The sequence below is a fragment of the Somniosus microcephalus genome, chromosome 2 (assembly GCF_052327205.1).
Source record: "Somniosus microcephalus isolate GS21.2 chromosome 2, FLI_Smic_1.0, whole genome shotgun sequence".
Taxonomy (NCBI): Eukaryota; Metazoa; Chordata; class Chondrichthyes; order Squaliformes; family Somniosidae; genus Somniosus; species Somniosus microcephalus.
The window spans coordinates 216,884,345-216,906,279 of NC_140988.1; the positions used below are offsets into that span (position 1 = coordinate 216,884,345).

The window sequence follows — 21,935 nt, forward strand, 5'->3', positions numbered from 1 at the left end:
GTGACTCCTTCCATAAGCATATGGAGGGAGTCACTGGAGAGCCTACACAACAATCGTCGCTGTACTTCAAAGTAATTCACTATATGAAGGAGTTATTTGAGATATGTGACAGAAACTTCTTTCAGTTAATGATCTGGGATGACTCACCCTCATATTATTGCTGCCCCCACACACCTCCCTGCTTGTGAGGAAGCACCTAATTTTACTCAACACATTCCCAAACAGCAACCAAGATTATGAGCTCACTACGTAAAGAACCATGGCCATGAACACAATCTATAGCATGACACATAAAAGATGCAAATGGGATCAAAACAAAGAAATGGAACAAAATAGCAAATAATCTGAATGCTAACTTCCTCCAAGTATTCACCAGGGAAGACATGAGCAAAACACCCTTTACTGGAGGTAACCAAAGCAAACTTAATGACTTCCATATAAAAACAAGATGGAAATCCCAGACAGGATAACAGGGCTCAAAACAAATAAATCTTCAGGAATAGATGTTATTTATCCCAAAATGCTGAGAAAGACTAGGGAGAAAATTTGTGAGGCACTGACAATCATATAATGATGGGGAATCACTGGATATTGGGGAGGCTAATGTGATGCCCATATTCAAAGAGGGTAACAGAACAGAAACAGGCAACAACAGATCCAATTTGATGTAAAATAAAGCAATCGATGATAAGGAGTAAGCGTGAGGATTACCTATACAGTAATAACCTAGAAAACAGCAGTCAGCAATCTGGTCAAGTTTCTCAATTTTTTTGAGCAACAACCCAAACACACTGCAAAAAATTCTATGGTGTGGTGTACCTAGATTTCCAAAAGGCACTTGACAAAGTTGTATACGAATGGTGTTAAAGTCAAAATTGTGGGGTTCTAGCGTAAATGTTGGGAATGGATTAAATAATTGGCTGAAGTGTAGAAAATAAAAAGGGTACTTGTTAGGAGTTGCTTTGGGAGTATTCTTATAATAATGCGTTTGATTCTACCATATTATCTAACAATGCTATGAAATTTTCACTTCTTTAAGATAACGTAACATTTAAATACTACAAATAGTTCTATTAACTGAATATGTAGTCATGTTATTCTACCGAAGTATCACAGAATATTTAGTGTGCTCATTTATTGCTCCCTGTAATTTAAATTGTTGCTGAAAGCTTGCAAGCATTACAACATACGGCTTATACTGCGCCTGTGGCTTTTCATTCATAATTGCTGACTAAAAATGAAATTTAGGCAGTAAAACCAGATGAAACTCCATCCTAGGTAACTCCCACTGCACAACTTCATTAGTTCACACTGTCAGACAACTTAAAAAAGTATGTTTTTATTTTACAGAGGTCACAAAGAATTAATATCTTGCCAGTGGCTGCTATGAGTTACTACTTTTGCAAGTCAGTGTGGGTAGTGGTGCCAAGTAAAATCGACAAGTTTTTAAAAACAAATCTCGTATTTACTGAGGCCGAATATAGTAGCTCACCCAAATCTAGTTCCCATAACTGGCCCACTGCCAATGGCTGGCTGACACTCTGCTAATTCCCTATAGTCCAGACACCACATGAGAAGGTAGATGCCAACTTACCTGACTGCAGAAACTAAAAGGCTATGTCAACATAGTCAACGGGTATGAAGTATGAGAGTACGATAGTCTAGTAACGTATCCACTGCACGAAGAGTAATAATGAGTAACCGGAGTTCAAATCCCACCATGACAGTTTTAGAATTTGAATTCAGTTTTAGAACAAAAATCAGAAAATAATAAGCTGGCATCAGTAAATGTAACCATGAAGTGGCCAGATTGTTGTAAAAACCCAACTGGTTCACTAATGTCCTTAAAGGAAGGAAACCTGCCATCCTTACAAGGTCTGGCCTATTTGTGACTCAAGTCCCACATCAATGTGGTTGACTCTTAAAAGCCACTCAGTTGTATCAAACCGCTACCCAGGGTTCAAGAAGGTGGTCCACCGCCAGTTTCTCAGGGAAACTGGGGTGGGCAATAAATGCCAGCTTTGCCAGCAACACCCACATCCCGAGAATGAATTAAAAAAAGGCAGTTCTATCAAAATGTAATTCACTAGTCCCATGAGTCGTACATAAGCTAATACATCAGGCCAACTCTATGACTCTGTATATAATAGAAAAATATATGGATGATAACTGAAGAACAATTATAATTTAAAAAAATCTTTAGGCAAATATATTCTTGTAAAAACTAAAATGAGAATTATACATGGTATTATCAGGTTGACACCTGCCCATCTTTATGGGATAGTACTTTAAAAAAAAACTCGCCTAAAGGTTGCAAAATTCAGAGGTCCTACAATAATCCAATCATACTATTAATCCTTTCTACAAGGCTTTCTTTTAGCACAGAAATTGAACTTTTCATTCTGATCCCAAACTACAATAGTAATTGCTGGAAAGTATTTCAAATTATAAAATACATTTATACAATGTTACATATTCATGAACAGCTTTTCTTTAGCAAGTATTACACTGGCAAATTCAATCCTGTATGCTAATTGATTCCATAGCAAAATACTGCGGATGTTGGAAATCTGAAATAACAACAGAAAATGCTGGAAATACTCAGCAGGTCAGGCAGCATCTGTAGAGAGAGAAACAGAGTTATCGTTTCAGGTCTATGATCTCTTGTGCGGAACCAAGTGCCTTCTGGAAGTCCATATGGACAACATCCATAGACTCTCCCCTATCCACCATGCAAGTGAGCTCCTCAAATAAAATCAACGAGATTAGTTAGAAATGACCTACCCTTCAGAAATCCATGCTGACCCTCTTTGATCAGCTCCTACTTGTCCAAGTGCTCAATCATTCTGTCTCCAATTATAGATTCCAGTAGTTTCTCCATAACTGTTAAGAAGCTATTCTTTATGCATTTCCTTTTTAACCCTGCCATGTTCCTGCTTATACTTAGGACCGTTATTTGAGGTTAGGTTTGTTATTTAAGTCATATTTTTAAGATTTAGTGTTTCACATAATTCACAGTGATTTAGACCTGAACAATTTTAAGGTATTCCATTACTGCTATTTTACCAGCGATTAGCTATACAGCTGCTTTCTGACCTACCATTTTTAGTAACTGGAACAAACCAAATACAACACAGTAAATCAAGTCTGCTAACCAAAAATGTTTTCAGGAGCCGAACTCCTCACCTACTACTAATGTTCAGGAGCCGAACCCCTCACCTACTAATGTTCAGGAGCCGAACCCCTCACCTACTAATGTTCAGGAGCCGAACTCCTCACCTACTAATGTTCAGGAGCCGAACCCCTCACCTACTAATGTTCAGGAGCCGAACCCCTCACCTACTAATGTTCAGGAGCCGAACTCCTCACCTACTAATGTTCATGAGCCGAACCCCTCACCTACTAATGTTCAGGAGCCGAACCCCTCACCTACTAATGTTCAGGAGCCGAACCCCTCACCTACTAATGTTCAGGAGCCGAACCCCTCACCTACTACTAATGCTCAGGAGCCGAACCCCTCACCTACTACTAATGTTCAGGAGCCGAACCCCTCACCTACTAATGCTCAGGAGCCGAACCCCTCACCTACTAATGTTCAGGAGCCGAACCCCTCACCTACTAATGTTCAGGAGCCGAACCCCTCACCTACTAATGCTCAGGAGCCGAACCCCTCACCTACTAATGTTCAGGAGCCGAACCCCTCACCTACTAATGTTCAGGAGCCGAACCCCTCACCTACTAATGCTCAGGAGCCGAACCCCTCACCTACTAATGTTCAGGAGCCGAACCACTCACCTACTAATGTTCAGGAGCCGAACCCCTCACCGACTAATGTTCAGGAGCCGAACTCCTCACCTACTAAATTCAGGAGTCCAGCACACATCTTATGGGGCCAGTTTTAGTTCTAATTGGTCGACCTGTCATTTTGATTTCACTGCACATGGATTCATGCAGCTTTTCCCCTTTTACTTTAGTCTCTTTCATTACTTTGGAAGTGCAGTCACGGCTGTCATGTAGAGAAACGGGCAAAGTCCCACAAATGGCAAATAAGATGAATGACAAGTTGAAATGCTGCTTCACAAAATAAATAATAGCAATTTCCAAGTAACTTTGCATAAAAGTACAAAATGTAGTGTTGACAGAAAGATAAATATATAATTAACTAAGTTGTACAAAGATGAAGCTATTTTATGGTCTAAAAGTAATTTATCTAGTTAGTAGACCAAATCACAAAACACAAGGAATATAGTTAAATAATAGCACTGAGAAATACAAATATTTTGTTTGTTTTGAGTATTCACTTCAACAGAAATAATAATGATGTTTCATTGTAAGAATGTGATTAAATATGATTTCTATGATATATTTCAGCTCCTGTTTAGACTCACTGTGTGGCTAACTCGAAGCCCACAAATTCTAGGAATGTTTGATATATTGTACAGATTAAACACACCTCTCATCCAAAGACAGCACATCTGAAAATGCAGTACTCACTAAAGTGTCAGCCTAGATTATTGTACAGTTAAAAAGTCATGTAGTGCAAGGGTCTACAAGAATTTTATTTTATGCTTTAAAATCAGATTCTCAAATCACAACAGAACTAGTTTTTCCCTCCTTTTACTTACAGAAGTTAGAAGTCGGTGAAAAATTCCTGAACATTCTTGCCAAGAATTTCCTCGTAGCTGCTCCCACTCCACCGCTGTAACTTCAGTTTGCAAAAATAATGACCTCCCCAATCAGATGGAATAATGCTTGAAGTTTCTTTCACTAACATTAGAATTTTAATGATTATACACAAATGAACTGGCAGGTGGAAGTCCTGGCTCGCTAGCATCACAACACTGGGGCAAATGGCCAAGTGGAATTTTGGGGCTGTTGTGTTTTACATGGTATAATGTTCCTGTACTTATAAAACAGCACAGTCTGTGACTTACTAGATGATTATATTTAGAAGCTATTTTATATATGTATGTATATATGTGTATAATATACGTGTGTGTGTGTGTGTGTGTGTGTGTGTGTGTGTGTGTGTGTGTGTGTGTGTGTGAGAGAATGTATATATCTGGACAGTTATTCCACATGATCACTCTTTGTGTGATCATTCACTCTCCACCTCAAATATAATAACTTAAAAAAAAGCTAGAAAAAGAACATAAAAAGGGTGGAAACCTCAGTAATAGAAAGTGGAACTTAAATTATAGCCCCAGGCTTTGGACAAAGGGCCAGGCCTCATGCTAAAACTGTTGATTAAAGTAATGAAATACACAACAAAAATATAGAGGCAAGTTTAAGAATGTTTTTGTGAAACATTTAATTATGTGTTTCTGTTAGAAATCTTGGGGATGAAAATTCACAGTGCTCCTGACCTCATTAATCAGTTCGAAGGGCTAGAAGTCCCAGAAACACCAGGTCCTGGCTTTCCCAACCAGTTTTCATGGCCCTTGTTCGGGCTGGAGCCGCTGCCCAACTGAAACAAGGATGTCAATATCAGGAGGCATGGCTGGGGCCAGTATGCCCAGTGACAGGTCGATGGCAGACCTCCTGGCCAGCATATGTGGAGTGCTCGAGGGTTGGGATTTGGCCTGGACACACAATTTTTAAAAAATGAACAATACTTTGGCAACCTTATAAAAGGGAGCCAAGGGACGACAAATAGGATGTTTCCAAGCTTAGGAACATAGCAGCATAGGAATTTCTAGATGAAAAAGACCAAAGTCCATCTAGTTTGTCTCTACCATTCTGGCAGTCACATGATACAATACTGGAGTTGTTGACTAATCATAGCAATCAACCTGCATCAATTACTTTACAACAGACCCAGACATGAGGTGAGGAAAACCCCAGTGGTGGAGAGCTTTAGGAACCATAGGTCCAAATTCACCTATCCCTCCCAACCATGCTACACTTATGTCTCAAATTACTTGTATATACTTTATCCCAAAATGTTATTTTTTGAAAGAAATCTATCTAATTCACATTTGAATGAATCAATATTAACTGCTTCCACTGTGTCTTAGGGAGCATGTTCCATAGATTGACTACGCGCTCACAAATAATGTTTCCGCAGATTGATTTTGAATCGAGCCCCCTTCAAGTGCAGGCAGTGTCCTCTGGTTCCATTGTCCTGGACCAGGTGAAATAGCTTGATGGGGTGACAGTGGCCTCTACCAGTCATACTTCTGCCTTAATTCCTGACCCCCTCTGCTGACAGACAGACAAGAAGCGCCCCTAGTGGTGCAGGCACCCACCAGACATTTAAATGTGAGAACCTTCCACTGACCCTGCAAACTCCGACAGGGTCACCGCTGGAGGTTCCCGGCGGGTGTATCCGGCTCTTATGCTGGGTTGCAGCTCTTGTGCATTTTCAGGTCTCTTACTTTTAAACACAAGATGCCCGAGTGAACGAAAAATGTGGAGGAAAAGATTTTCATACGAGTATTTTTTGTTGTTGAAATAAATGATTTGATTTGTCCAGTTTGTTTTTAAATTGGTGGATTTCCATCATTTCCCACATTTAGAGCTCTGATTTATTAGTCTTTTAGGAATCTGAAATTTGAGCCAATCAAAAAGTACAATGAAGCGTTGTAACTGATGTGAAATGCAAACTGCTTCCTTCTACCGCAAGGTCAGACCTAAATACACCACCATATGATTTGATAATTGTTGCCGAGATATAAAGTATAAACTAAGAATTTGAACACCATTAAACAAAACAGAAGGTTTCAAAAATCTCTTCATATGGTGTGAATTTTCCTGACCTCATACTTATGTCACAAGTATGACTGCTTGAACAATTTAACTAAAATGAATTTAAAAAGGCATTATGAAAGTATTCTCAACTGCTTTTAGTAAAATTCTCAGTAGTTATTCTCAATTTTTTGAAATACTGTTTGTACTACGAACATTATATTTTGATATATATTCATAGAATGCGCAGAATATCACTTCACACAGTTGCTGTCCCCACCCTGTTAGATTCTTGAAAATTTGACAGGCTTCACAAATGAATGTAAAAACTGTCCAAGAGCTACCATGTCACGGCAGCTCTGTAACACTCCACGGTTCATTAAATCTGATTATAGAAGCATGAATCGCTACAAATTCCCCATTTACCAATTTGTAGCCCAGCTGGCCTCCAGATGAACAGTTCCTGCTCACAAATCAACCTTATTTTATCGTCCGAGTGAATGTGCGAACATATTTGAAAAACAAATGTCTACATTTTAAGATAGAAAAGCAAACAAACTAGAGCAACAATTAGCCTCATTTTATTTAAATAGACTTAATGGTGAATCATGAAGTGAAACTATTGAGACATGGCTCAGGAGACAGTTATCAACAGATTCCTACTCACAATCTGCTAGACATGTGTGATTCTGATGAAGTTTGAAAGTCATGAATGACAGAGCCAGATGGGATTTGTTTACAGCATTTGGGGGATAAATGTTAAAGAAATGAATGCCTTTCTGAACAAGGTTTACAAATGCATTTTCTTCACTATCTCCTCTTTTTAATTCTCCCATACCACTCTCATCACCCCATTACTCTAATGATGTCATTCTGTAACTGATTGCTAAGCAATAGGCAACAACAACCCAAAGGTGATGTGTCCATTGATTTTTCTGCCCATTCCTCCAGGGAACCAACTGTAGCCATAGTCTGACTGAGTCTCTGTTAAAACAGTAGCCAGGGCTGTACTGGAGCTACTGGCCCTAGGCTCTAGACTGTTACAGCTACTGGAGTTCAGCATGATGTTGGCAGCGAAAATACTGATGTTGTGTACTCATTATATCCCATGGAGTAGGACACTAGCTGGGGCCACTTCGAGTATGACAGTCGCAAGTTTCCAGCCAGGGCTTGACTGCAGTAAAAGTGCATGAAGTTGGACTGTACTGGCATAATGAGGGGGCTGTACTGGCAGCCAGGCTGAGGGCTGCCTCTCGGGTATGAATGAGCTCAGCATAATGGGCATTGAAATCCCATGATTTTTATAATAATTTAGGAGGCACATCTCAAGTTTCCTTTTAATGCAACTACTGGAAAGTTTCCAGAGTGGGAGAAAAAACCTTCGGGCAGTCAGAAGATAAAAGGGGGCAAATGGTTTTTGTTTTTTTTATTCATTTTTATGGGATGTGGGTGTCGCTGGCAAAGCCAGCATTTATTGCCCATCCCTAATTGCCCTCGAGAAGGTGGTGGTGAGCTGCCTTCTTGAACCGCTGCAGTCCGTGTGGTGAAGGTACTCCCAGTGCTGTTAGATAGGGAGTTCCAGGACTTTGACCCAGTGATGATGAAGGAACGACGATATATTTCCAAGTCAGGATGGTGTGTAACTTGGAGGGGATTTTGCAGGTGATGGTGTTCCCATGCGCCTGCTGCCCTTGTCCTTCTAGGTGGAAGAGGTTGCGGGTTTGGGAGGTGCTGCCGAAGAAGCCTTGGTGAGTTGCTGCAGTGCATCTTGTAGATGGTACACACTGCAGCCATGGTACGCCGGTGGTGGAGGGAGTGAATGTATAAGGTGGTGGATGGGGTGCCAATCAAGCGGTGTCCAAACAACAGTGATTTCCTATATTCATGTGTTTAATGCTTTTATTGATTTCTAATTGTTCTTGTATTATATAATAAAACATTGTGTGTTGTATGGTATAATAATCTAGCAGTTGTGAACAGGATATCTGCTCAACTCATAATATACAACACAAGATGCATTAGTAACAGCTTGTTATATTGTTAGGGGTTCGTTGCTGCTGTAATTCTGGCAGGAGAACAGCGTATGATGTTAATGTCTGAAAACAGACATTTAAACTATTTTCCTGGGGGTTCTGCCAAACTTTTACTAGAGCTACAGCAGGAAACCGGGAAACCCCCAGCAGAATTTCAGGGCCCTTTTACCTACCTGAATGCCTATCTGTATATCCGTATATTAATTACACTCTGCATCAATCACATCCCAGAACTTCAACTAATCAGAGCCAAGAACCATCACTGTAGTATCACCTCTGGTCACTTAAATGACCAATCAAATTTTACAATAAAGAATTTTTGTGGCATAGAGGTAGCATGAGATTTGCTCACTTTCAGCCACATAAGCCCCATTCTCTGGAATTCTCTCCCTAAAACCCCTTCAACATTGCTCTCTTCTTTTGAGACCTTAAAACCCAGCAATTTGACCAAGCATTTGGTTACCCCTCTTAATCTCTCATCCTTTGGCTCAGGATCAGGTTTTTCTTATGTTTTTGTGAAGCAACTCGAGATATTTTTTCTATGTTAAAGGCACTAAATAAACCGAAGTTCATGTCCTGAAGCCTGACAGGTCTGCGGAATACAGGCCAAAGGCATGTGTGTGTGACGATGATTCTTATCCTTCGTCCTCTGAGTTGGCGCCACATTCACTTCCTCCTGCAGCTCCCCAGCAACAAGGCTCAGGTCCCAAGACAGTAACAGAGAGAGATATAAAGGGGAGAGTAAAAGAGAGAAACAGAGCGAGCGAAAGAGAGAGAGAGAACTGAGCGAGAGAAGGGTCATTTTCCTCAAGCAGACTGAGGAGCTGTGTGTCGTGCGGGTTCATTTCACCAGGCAGACTGTCGCAGACATCTTCAACCTGCTGCAATGGGATTGCTGCCTGCTGGACCAGCCAGAGGCCCTCAAATGCACCATACCATCAACTTTTCACCACTGGTTCTTTCCAGTCTGCAGTAAACAAGATGCATTAACCAGATTACCAATGACCTCTTCACGAGGGCTAACCATTATATCACCTTCCCCATTGACCTTAACAGCTAGCAGGAAACAGGAAAGAGCTTGAAGATTTGTAGCAGTGACTGGCTTCCACATGCAGGGAGTCATTGATTGCACGTTACCATCAGGGCACCACATCGCCAGCCAGCAGTATAGAAAAGGATACGACTGCATCAATGTGCAGCTAGTGGCTGATAACAGAAACAGGATCATGCAAGTTTCTGCTGTCACGACACATTATCACCTGCCCAGTATTTGAGTCTCCCAAAATGGCTGCTGGGGAACAAGGGATACCTGCTACAGACATGGTTCATGACACCGTTCCAAAATCCAATAAGCCCCGAGCAGCACCGAAAATAGAAGCCATGGCACCACCAGGATCATAACTGAGCAAAGCATGGGATGTTGAAGATGAGATTCAGGTGTCTTGGCAGGTTTGGGGGGGGGGGGGGGGGGGGGGGGGAAAAGAGAGGGGGTCCCTAGATTATACCCCATTAAGAGCCACCCGCATAGTCGCGTGCTGCATACTTAACAACCTGGCATTACTGAGAGTTCTGCCTTTGGAGGAGCCAGAGGAGCAGCAGCAGCAGGCCTCATTGCGCAGGGGGTGGGGGGTGGGGGGAAGAGAGGAAACAGAAGGAGGACCATCACAATGCCTTGTAGCCAGAGATATTTCAGACAATTCCGATATCAAACTCCTATATGAAACCACACTGTAAACCAAGTGCCTGAAATTGTGCACGGCAGGGGAGTGGGCTGCCCGATTTCGCCAGCAATTGGTGGGCAGGGGGCACCCATGATATTATAATGAGGCCCGGGAGTTAAAATGGCTCAGGCCTCACACCCAGCTGACCATATGTGATTCCTGCCCCACAATCGCCTGTCCCAAACGTGCCCCTAGTTAAAAATTGGGCCTCTAAGTTCTATGGAGCCAACTGTGCATACAGAAGGAGTACTGACTTGCAATGTTACAAGATCCAATCAACACATGGATTATTTTTCTTTAATCCTGCTCCCTTTCATATGCTCTCACCTCACTTGTATTAGCGTTGAGTTGGAACAGTAGGCAAACAGAACTGAAGACTACTCCATAGTTCTACTCTCAAAGCTTCTTTGTACATTCCTAAAGGGAAGGCATTTCCTGCCACCAGGTGGCAAGCAGGTTTGAACGGTGGCCTTGAGCAGCACTAAAATGTCTATATGGTATTGGGGAGGAAGCACCTCGGCACGTAGCCTCGGAGTACCCCGTGTACTAATCATCTTTCTTGGGTGTTACTTTAGAACCACCAATTTAACTGAGCGTCAGTCAGGCTTTAACGTGCAATATCTGCTGAGAGCATGGTAATAAATTAAATTTTACATTTTGTGACAAAACAGCAGTGTAAATAGTTTGTGCAGCATTACCAATAAGATGTAGTAATTTTACATTTTATTTAAAAACAAATAATCTGAAGGATTGATTCATGTACTGGAAACTAGACCATTTAATGCATTTTTAAAAAAATTGAAAACATTTCAAAATCATCAACTAATAGGTCAAGCTCACCATTATTGTAAACCTGAAATTTACTTTGTACGACATTAAACCTTTAGCAGACTGATAAGAAAAGATCTCCCGTCAGTTGCGTAAGATAATTATAAACAATTGAGAAAAATAAAAGTTTTTCCACTTTAAAAAATGAATACGGTAAATCTAGAGATCAATGTGAAAGGCTTTTTTCCTGAAACAAAACAAAAAACAAAACATTTTTTTATGGCTAGCTTCAAAACAGGACTGCTGAAACTAAAAGAAAGTTGTGTACAAACTTTTGGTGAACTCTTGTGCGATATTTGTACACCCAGCAAGAAAACAAATTTTCCTTTTACCTGGTTTTTGACATGAAAGGCACTATAAATGCAAGTCTTTGATTTTTTTCTTTCAGTAAACTTGTATTTAAGCATTGTAGATAAATTGAGACAATTAAATTAGATTTGAATAGATTTTATATCCTCTGTGATGCTCTCTTCTAAATTTTGTTAATTCAATAATGTAACTTATACATGCAAAATAAGCCGTGGTTACATCTTGAATAAGATTCATTATTATAGACTCAGTGGGAACAGCAACACTCCTGCAGATTCCAAAACCAGATGCATGTACGTCTTAAGGGGGATGAAGTTTTAATAATGCATGTGTGAAGACAGCTGGGACAGAAAATCTAGTGAAGAATTCATATTCTGCCAAAACTCTGGGTTGAAAACTGATATAGAAAGTTCTGGACTCTACGGGCACGATCTTGCCAGCCCTGGGGAGGTGGGACTGCTGGGAAAATGGCAGAATCTGGGGGGTGGGTGTCCATCCCGCCTTCGTGCCATCTTGCCAGGAGGCGGGTCCCGTCTCCTTGGAGGCGGGAAGAGGATTACAGCCACTTAACTGCCTGTTAACAGGCAGATCAGAGGATTATCTCCATTTTACCCACACAAGTGCAGGCTTCCCGAAGGCTGCAAACCCCGCCACGGTCACCGAGTCAAAAGTGCGCTGTGAAGGTAAGTGATGGGTGCAAGTGTGGAGAGGTGAGTATGTGAGGTAAGTGGAAAGTGTTAGAAAAAGTTTACTTACCTTTGTTTCTTCCTGCAGGCTTCAATCGTTGGGGATGTGGAGAGTCTCACAACTCCGCGGCAGAGATGACAGATGGCCATTGCATTCTCCAATGCAACAGCCATTTCATTTCTGCTAAAGAAAGAGGTTGATGAGTCTTGAATTCAAGAACTCATCAAACTACAGAGAATGTCAGTGTTTGACAGCTTCACAGAGCTGTCAAACGATGACAATTCATCTGTCAAAAATTTGACAGATGAAACGTCATACGCTGACGTTCTCTGTAATCGGCTTTCCCTTAATTGGCCTGTTAAACCCGCTGGGTGGGCTTAACAAGGTCAATCAATGGAAAATAACGTGGGTTGGCCAGAAGTCGATGGAGGCGGAACTAAAACCCGACAAGTGGGAGTCCCGCCTCCAAAAGCACCCCATTGGCAAAATCCAGCCCTACATTACAAATAGATGCATTACTGTCGTGAATTTCTGCTATTAATATTTACTATTAATAGTCTGTATCTAGGAATAATCAGCATGCACTATTAATAATCTATAGAGTGTCAGCTTTGGGTTGGTGTGTCAGAAGGTAGTGGGTTCAAGTCCCACTCCAGAGACTTAAGCAAATAATCTAGGCTGGTATTTCAGTGTACTACTAAGGGAGTGCTACATTGCTGGAGGTGCCGTCTTTCGGATGAAACATTAAACTGAGGCCCTGTCTGCCCTCTCAGGTGGACATAAACGATCCCATGGAATTATTTGAAGAGGAGCAGGAGAGTTCTCCCAGTGTCCTGACCACTATTTATCCCTCAACCAACACAATTAAAAAAACAAATTACAGGAAACTTTTTTTTATCCGGCACGGACAGGACCGACGTGGTACCAGTTCATCAAAAATTCCGGATAACCGAAAGCTATAGTAAAAGATACGGAGCTGAGAGCTCCGTATAAAGCAACAAACCCTGTTGCTTAGCAACAGCTTCAGAACAATGGCCACAAGTTGCAAGCGTCTCTGTAGCTTAGCAACAGCTGCAGCCACACCCTTGCACAACAACAAATGGAGGAAGGCAAGTAATAAAAGTTAGCTGAACCTACTCCTGAATTTTGCCGGTTAACCGAGATTTCCGGTTATTTAGGTGCCGGTAAATCGAAAGTTTCCTGTACCTGGTCATTACCTCATTGCTGTTTGTGGGATCTTGTGCACAAATTGGCTGTTGCATTTCCATATATTGCAACAGTAACTTTGGGAGGAATTTTTACTTGAAAAAATGGGTGGGTATGGAGTACGGGAGTAGTTAAATTGTTAAAAATCGGATTCCCGACCTGAACCCACCTCCAACCCGCCCACTTCTGGTTTTAACAGAGGCAGGATGGGGGTAAGCAACCAACCTGCTCCCAGGAGGCGGGATGTCGATTTGAATATTATAATGAAGTTGGAAGCCTCTTCTTTAACCTCCATTTTATTTTTAACTGCATCTGGTTGGGTTTTTATACAGTTCGCAAAACTCGGCAGTTACAGCAAGACGGGGACCAATGCATCCAGGATGCAAGTGCCTTTACCCTTACCTCTTGGATCCAGGGTCCCTGCCTTAACCCACTGCCCGCGATCAGAGACCCCCCTCACGAGGCCTCTGGTCCCCTTCCTGGACACTCCCACCAATGATCCTGAGGCCGGCCCCATCCTCCAGTGACCGGCCCCAATCTCCTCCCCACACCCCCCCATCCCCCAGTGACCGGCCCCAGTCTCCTCCCCACACCCCCCCATCCCCAAGTGACCGGCCCCAATCTCCTCCCCACACCCCCCATCCTCCAGTGACCGGCCCCAATCTCCTCCCCACACCCCCCCATCCCCCAGTCTCCTCCCCACACCCCCCCCATCCCCAAGTGACCGGCCCCAATCTCCTCCCCACACCCCCCATCCTCCAGTGACCGGCCCCAATCTCCTCCCCACACCCCCCCAATCGCCCAGTGACCGGCCCCAATCTCCTCCCCACCCCCCGATCCCCCAGTGACCAGCCCCAATCTCCTCCCCATCCCCGATCCTCCAGTGACCGGCCCCAATCTCCTCCCCACCCCCCAATCCTCCAGTGACCGGCCCCAATCTCCTCCTCACCCCCCGATCCTCCAGTGACCGGCCCCAATCTCCTCCCCACCCCCAGTGACAGGCCCCAATCTCCTCCCCACCCCCCATCCTCCAGTGACCGGCCCCAATCTCCTCCACACCCCCCCATCCCCCAGTGACCGGCCCCAATCTCCTCCCCACCCCCCTCCTCCAGTGACCGGCCCCAATCTCCTCCCCACACCCCCCCAATCGCCCAGTGACCGGCCCCAATCTCCTCCCCACCCCCCCCATCCCCCAGTGACCGGCCCCAATCTCCTCCCCACCCCCCCGATCCTCCAGTGACCGACCCCAATCTCCTCCCCACAACCCCCCATCCTCCAGTGACCGGCCCCAATCTCCTCCCCACACCCCCCATCCCCCAGTGACCAGCCCCAATCTCCTCCCCACACCCCCCCCCATCCCCTAGTGACTGGCCCCAATCTCCTCCCCACCCCCCGATCCTCCAGTGACCGGCCCCAATCTCCTCCCCACACCCCCCCCCCCATCCTCCAGTGACCGGCCCCAATCTCCTCCCCACAACCCCCCATCGCCCAGTGACCGACCCCAATCTCCTCCCCACACCCCCCGATCCTCCAGTGACCGGCCCCAATCTCCTCCCCACACCCCCCCCCATCCCCTAGTGACTGGCCCCAATCTCCTCCCCACCCCCCGATCCTCCAGTGACCGGCCCCAATCTCCTCCCCACACCCCCCCCCCCATCCTCCAGTGACCGGCCCCAATCTCCTCCCCACAACCCCCCATCGCCCAGTGACCGACCCCAATCTCCTCCCCACACCCCCCCTCCTCCAGTGACCGGCCCCAATCTCCTCCCCACACCCCCCCCATCGCCCAGTGACCGACCCCAATCTCCTCCCCACACCCCCCGATCCTCCAGTGACCGGCCCCAATCTCCTCCCCACCCCCCATCCTCCAGTGACCGGCCCCAATCTCCTCCCCACACCCCCCCCAATCGCCCAGTGGCCGACCCCAATCTCCTCCCCACACCCCCCGATCCTCCAGTGACCGGCCCCAATCTCCTCCCCACCCCCCATCCTCCAGTGACCGGCCCCAATCTCCTCCCCACACCCCCCCATCGCCCTGTGACCGGCCCCAATCTCCTCCCCACCCCCCGATCCTCCAGTGACTGACCCCAATCTCCTCCCCACACCCCCCATCCTCCAGTGACCGGCCCCAATCTCCTCCCCACTCACCCCGATCCTCCAGTGACCGACCCCAATCTCCTCCCCACCCCCAGATCCTGCAGTGACCGACCCCAATCTCCTCCCCACACCCCCCATCCTCCAGTGACCGGCCCCAATCTCCTCCCCACCCCCCGATCCCCCAGTGACCGGCCCCAATCTCCTCCACACCCCCCATCCCCCAGTGACCGACCCCAATCTCCTCCCCACACCCCCCATCCCCAGTGACCGGCCCCAATCTCCTCCCCACATCCCCCAGTGACCGACCCCAATCTCCTCCCCACACCCCCCATCCCCAGTGACCGGCCCCAATCTCCTCCCCACATCCCCCAGTGACCGGCCCCAATCTCCTCCCCACATCCCCCATCGACCGACCCCAATCTCCTCCCCACACGCCCCATCCCCCAGTGACTGACCCCAATCTCCTCCCCACATCCCCCATCCCCCAGTGACCGACCCCAATCTCCTCCCCACACCCCCCATCCCCCAGTGGCCGACCCCAATCTCCTCCACACCCTCCCATCCCCCAGTGACTGGCCCCAATCTCCTCCCCACTCCCCCCGATCCTCCAGTGACCGGCCCCAATCTCCTCCCCACCCCCTCCCATCCCCCAGTGACCGGCCCCAATCTCCTCCCCACACCCCCGATCCTCCAGTGACCGACCCCAATCACTTGCCTCCACCCCACTGCCCCCCTTCCCCCCCCCCCTCGACAGCCCCGATCTCTTGCTCCTCGCCACCCCCCAGTCTTCCAGAGAACGACACCGGCCCCCACCCGATCCCTCCCTCGCTCCTCTGTGCGGCCTAGTGCCGCAGGCCTACCCACCCGCAGCCAGCCAGCCTCTCCGTTAAAGTCGGCAGGGCCTGCGGGAAATCCGCTCTCCGGGGTTTCCCGCCCGAATCGGAGCCCACCCCCCCCCCAGCCCTAACCTGCCTTCCCCATGAAAATCTAGCCCTATATTTCTAAAGTATTTCATTGGCTGTAAACTGTTTTGGTCATCCTGAGGGTGTGTAAGGTGCGATATAAATTCAAGATCTTTCTTCATATATATACTATTAATAATCTCTATCTACTATCTGTTGTACCTATTTAAAGTTACTTATGGCAAAAAAACAGACCAATATGTTTTTTGCTATGACATTAAAAAGTCAAAATGCTCAGAATGATGCAGAATATGTAATGGAATGGATCAAAAAGCTTGTGGTATTGCATGTCTGAGAATTCCTAGTCATCATCAACAAAAGCACCTTTACTATGTGGCAGATTTTAATATTCAATGGGCGAGTGTTTTCTGCTGGAATCCAATGATTTGAGACTGGCTTCAAGTAGAAGATCAGCACCTGTTGAAGCAATTGTGAGAATAGCTGAGCAAGAGCTCTCTGTAACACTAAGTGATTTTCCTGGTTAGAGTTTCAGACGGTAGGGGAAGAGAGTGAGAACAATTGGCAATAAAAGGAATGGGTATCAGGAGAGCAATCTAGTAGCTTACCTCAATAATGTACAAGACTATGTTCTTGTAAAAGCAGTACAGGATACACTTTGCTACACGATTATAGTTCCAGGCTCCATGAACAAGCAGCAAGTTCTTCAGATACTTGAACTAGAAACAATGTGAGGATTATGATTGTCCATTACACAAAAATGATCTTTTAACAATTAAAAAAAAAATTAAGTCAAGTTGAAACTGTGGACTTGGTTTTTCATTTCCAAAATAAACAAAATGGTGCCATCAATGTTTTGGTTATAAAGTGCCAATGCAGTAATGCAAACAAAAATGCACACATACAAAAGTAGACCAACAATGTCATATCATAATACGGTAGTGTAGTGGTTATGTTCCTGGACTAGTAATCCAGAGAACGAGTGTTCAAATTTCACCACGGCAGTTTGAGATTTTGAAATCAGTTAAAAAAAAATCTGGAAATAAAAAGCTGGCATCAGCAACAGTGACTATGAAGCTGTCGGATTATCGTAAAAACCTAACTGGTTCAATCAGCACATTCATATCCACTGTTGCTCCACTCCTCCAGCACTGCTGCATTTAAATGGCAACTCACTCTCAACTGCCTCCTGCTATTGATGTTAAACTTCCTCTTGCTGTATCTAACCTGCCAGATTGTTTCCAATTTCAAATCAAATGTGGGAGCCTGAATTTATGTCAGGAACCAGAAGGAAGACTATCCATAGTCTTGGCACATTCCTATTATTCTGCTCTTTCAGCATGTATATTTAAATTGCAACTCTTGTTCCTGACTTCAGTGCAAACTCTCCCGGCTGATTTACAGTGGGAGACAGCCCAGTTGGACAGATACAAGGAGAAAAAGATTTAAAAGATCAGCAAGGGGAACTAGGGAGGGAGAATTATCATTTAAATATCAAAATGCTAGAAAAGTACAAGGGAGCAAATGCTGAATGCAGCACTGGTATGGTGCTGCTACTGGGCCAGTGTCTTTGGAGAAATTGCTCTGCTAGGAGGGAAACAGGAGGAAAACCTGGGGAAGGATATGATCAGTGTGAAAGATAACTAAAATAAAGACAAACATTGCCCCTCTTCAATGTAGATTATACTCTTTTATACAAATTTCAAAAATAAACCGTTTTCATGTTCACAAATTTTTGGAGTAGAATGTGTTCGATGTTTTAAATAAAACTGCCAGATTATGATAACTACTACTAAATATCACTGGATTTACTTTTGAAAAGTCTGACTCTTGTAGTTGAACTGTTTAAGAAAGTAGTGTTAAATTGACAGTAAATTGAAGTATGAACACAAACAACATATTTTTGGAGTTGATTATTTGACCCTTCAAGGTATGATTATAGTATAATGATCAACAGTATGGTTGACAATACCATCAGGTGGACATGTTTGGGGTGGTTAGCATGAGGCAAGAACAGTAAAGGACCATTTGGTACAATATCACCCCTAATAACTGCGTTCAATAAAAATTAGCTGTATTTTGTAATGCCAGTGACATTGAAACATCTCAAATTTACCCTACCTACTGAGGGTTATTAAAGTTTACCTATACATCAAATGATTATTTTTTACTCAGTTACCTGTGCTATAGAATAGTCAGAAGAATTTGCTGCCTGTAGTCCCTCATTTCCACTTATTCCAACACCAACGTGCGCCGTCTGGATCATTCCCACATCATTCGCTCCATCACCTATTGCTAGTGTTATAACTTTCACCTGTTTCTTCACCATCTCAACAATTTCTGACTTCTGAAGAGGAGAAACTCTGAATAAAGTGAAACAGGAAAGAAAATCAGAGAGATACAAAACCTTGGTTGCTTAGGTTAATTGTGTTTTATATATACATATATATATATCTTAAAAGTCCTGCTCATAGTGTATTCAGTTTACGTTTTTGTGCATTACTTCGTCACCCTTAATCAGAGGCAAATTTGTTCTACCACACCCAATTGAATCTTTCTTCCCACTGACTGACTCCCAGCCCCATTCCCTGGCTTCCACTTCCATTTTCCCAAAAGCTGCAGCAAGCCACAGAGAAGCAAGTTAAAACAAAGTAAAAACAATTCAACAGTTTAAAAATTTACCGTTGTAAACAATGATTATCACATTAGGATACATTACAGTTTTTACGTCATTAACAGGCAGGAAGTGGCTGCGGGCCTCCATAAAATCAGGCAGCCCATGGTTGCCCATCAGAACTCAAGTAAGTTTGGCGGGGGTGGGGGGGGCGGGGGGTGAGTGGAGTGGAAGTTTGGTCGATCACAGGCCTGAAACGGTAACTCTTCCTCTCTCCACAGATACTGCCTGACCTGCTGAGTATTTCCAGCATTTTCTGTTTTTATTTCAGATTTCCAGCATGCACAGTATTTTGCCTGTGTATTTAAATATGCGTTTGTAGGAATGTCTAGTTCCTATCCAAAAGACTGAGGTCCACTCAGGTGATCAAATAAACGAGGTTTAATGAAAACTAACAGAGTTTAACGGATAACTACAGGAGAACATCGAATATAGGTCTAGTCAGTTCGGAGGCTCCACGAGGACTGCTAGGGTGGTCCCATGGCTGACGTCATCACGTTTTTCCCGCCGGTGGGGGATCACGTGATGAACGGCGTGATGTCATCGCGTTTACCCACACTATTAAAGTGATCGCGCTCTGTACATGTAAACAGTGAAAACAAAGATACAGACTCAGGCTGCAGCCAACATATTATTAAAGGGAATTATATACAATTGATTGGAGTCCCTTAGTGGCTCCGCCACATGCGCCCCCCCCAGAATTGTCTTTAATAGCAAAAGTAAAACGGCGAGGAGGCCTGACAAGCCTGTCAGATCGACTTCTGTAGCCTTGAAGTGGAAGCTGATGGACGTTGGGCGAGCTGGCGGACGGTTGAGTTTGATCTGGCATGGCGACTGTGGGCGGTCGGCCACGTTTCGGCGGTTGTGCGATCTCGACTGGGCGGTCAAGGTCCAAGTGAACCGGCTTCAACTGGTCAACCGAAATGTGGTCCGGTTTACCTCCGACATCGACCGAAAAAGATTTGTCTCCCGGCTCTATCACACGGAAAGGACCAGTGTAAGGGGGTTTGAGCGAGTCCTGATGAGCGTCGTGGCGGATAAACATGTAGTCGGCGTTCTTCAGCTCAGCTGGGACGTGGGAGCTCTGCAAGCTGTGATGCGACGTAGGCACTGGAGCGAAACTTCGGGCTGCCTCCTGGTGGCTGATGAGCTGCTGGGACGCGGACCATGGCTCTGTTGGAGACGGAAGGAAATCCCCTGGTACGCGTAGCGGATGGCCATATACGAGCTCCGTCGAGGACGATTGAAGATCTTCTTTAGGTGCCGTACGAATACCCAAAAGGACCCATGGAAGCCTGTCCACCCAGCCCGCGCCTTGAAGGCTGGCTCGCAGTGCGGCTTTGAGCGACCTGTGGAATCGTTCACACAGGCCGTTTGCCTGTGGATGGTAGGCGGTGGTGCGATGTAGCTTGACACCGAGCCCCTGAGCCACAGCGTTCCAGAGCTCCGACGAAAACTGCGGCCGACGATCGGACGAGATGTCCGCCGGTACTCCGAAGCGGGCGACCCAAGAGGAGGAGATGAATGCCCTGGCGACGTCTGCGGAAGTGGTGGAAGACAGAGGAACCGCCTCCGGCCATCAAGTGGTGCGGTCCATCATTGTAAGAAGATGAGCAAACCCATGCGAAGGCAGAAGTGGCCCCACCAGGTCCACATACACATGATCAAACCTACGTTCCGGAACGGCAAAAGTGGCCAATGGAGCCTTGACGTGACGCTGCACCTTGGCCTTTTGGCAGACCACGCAGGTGTTGGCCCAGTCGCGAACATCCATGTGCATGCCCCGCCACACGAATTTGGACGACATCAGCCGTTGCGAGGCCTTCATGCCAGGGTGCGACAACCCGTGGATGGTGTCAAAAACTTTTCGGCACCAGGCGACCGGGACGATAGGGCGAGGATCTCCTACGGAGACGTCGCAGAGTAGCGTAGTGCCCGCGGCATGGAATTTGACGTCGGCCGCTTGGAGGCTAGAGGGGTTGGTTCTGTAAGACTGGACCTCCAGATCCGAGGCTTGATCCGCAGCCATGAGGGCGTAGTCGATGCCGAGCTGGACTGCATGAACGGTCGCGCGGGAGAGGCAATCCGCCACCAGGTTATCCTTACCGGACACATGCTGAATGTCAGTGGTGAATTCTGAGATAAACGTCAACTGACGTTGTTGCCGAGCTGACCACGGTTCAGCGGTCTTGGCCATAGCGAACGTTAGTGGCTTATGGTCCACAAAAGCCGTGAATGGACGTCCCGCTAGCAAGAACCGGAAATGGCGGATGGCCAGAAAAAGAGCCAGCAACTCCCGGTCGAACGTGCTGTACTTTCGTTCGTTTCGCCGTAGCTGACGGCTGAAAAATGCCAGCGGTTGCCACGTCCCATGCACCCACTGTTCTTGCACTGCACCGATGGCGTAGTCTGACGTATCAGTGGTAAGGGCGATGGTGGCACCTGGCAGCGGGTGTGCCAGCATGGTTGCATTGGCTGAAGCGCCTTTTGTGTCGACGAACGCCATTTTGACCGTCCAGCTGATCGGATTCCTTGCCGGACTTGCCCTTGAGGGCCTCGTACAGGGGCTGCACGAGCACAGCTGCATTAGGGGCGAACCGGTGATAAAAATTTACCATCCCGAGGAACTCCTGCACGGCCTTGACGGACTGCGGGCGCGGGAATGAAGTAACTGCCTCCACCTTCGTTTGCAGGGGAATTGCGCCGTCTGATGTGATGCGATGGCCTAAAAAATCAATCTGCTGCAGGCCAAACTGGCACTTGGCCGGGTTGA

The 21,935-nt window shown here is 45.8% G+C and overlaps 1 protein-coding gene across 2 annotated transcripts in view; it reads right to left on the minus strand.

Annotated features, from left to right (window-relative positions):
- Positions 1–21,935, minus strand: part of atp8a1 (ATPase phospholipid transporting 8A1) — a 546,817-nt gene that overhangs the window by 111,448 nt on the left and 413,434 nt on the right. For both annotated transcript variants that reach the window (XM_085969404.1, XM_085969397.1), the window contains 2 exons: positions 18,668–18,851; positions 17,097–17,207 (listed from right to left, as the gene is read on the minus strand). In XM_085969404.1, coding sequence (XP_085825530.1) covers positions 17,097–17,207; positions 18,668–18,851 — 295 coding nt within the window. The remainder of the gene's footprint in view (positions 1–17,096; positions 17,208–18,667; positions 18,852–21,935) is intronic.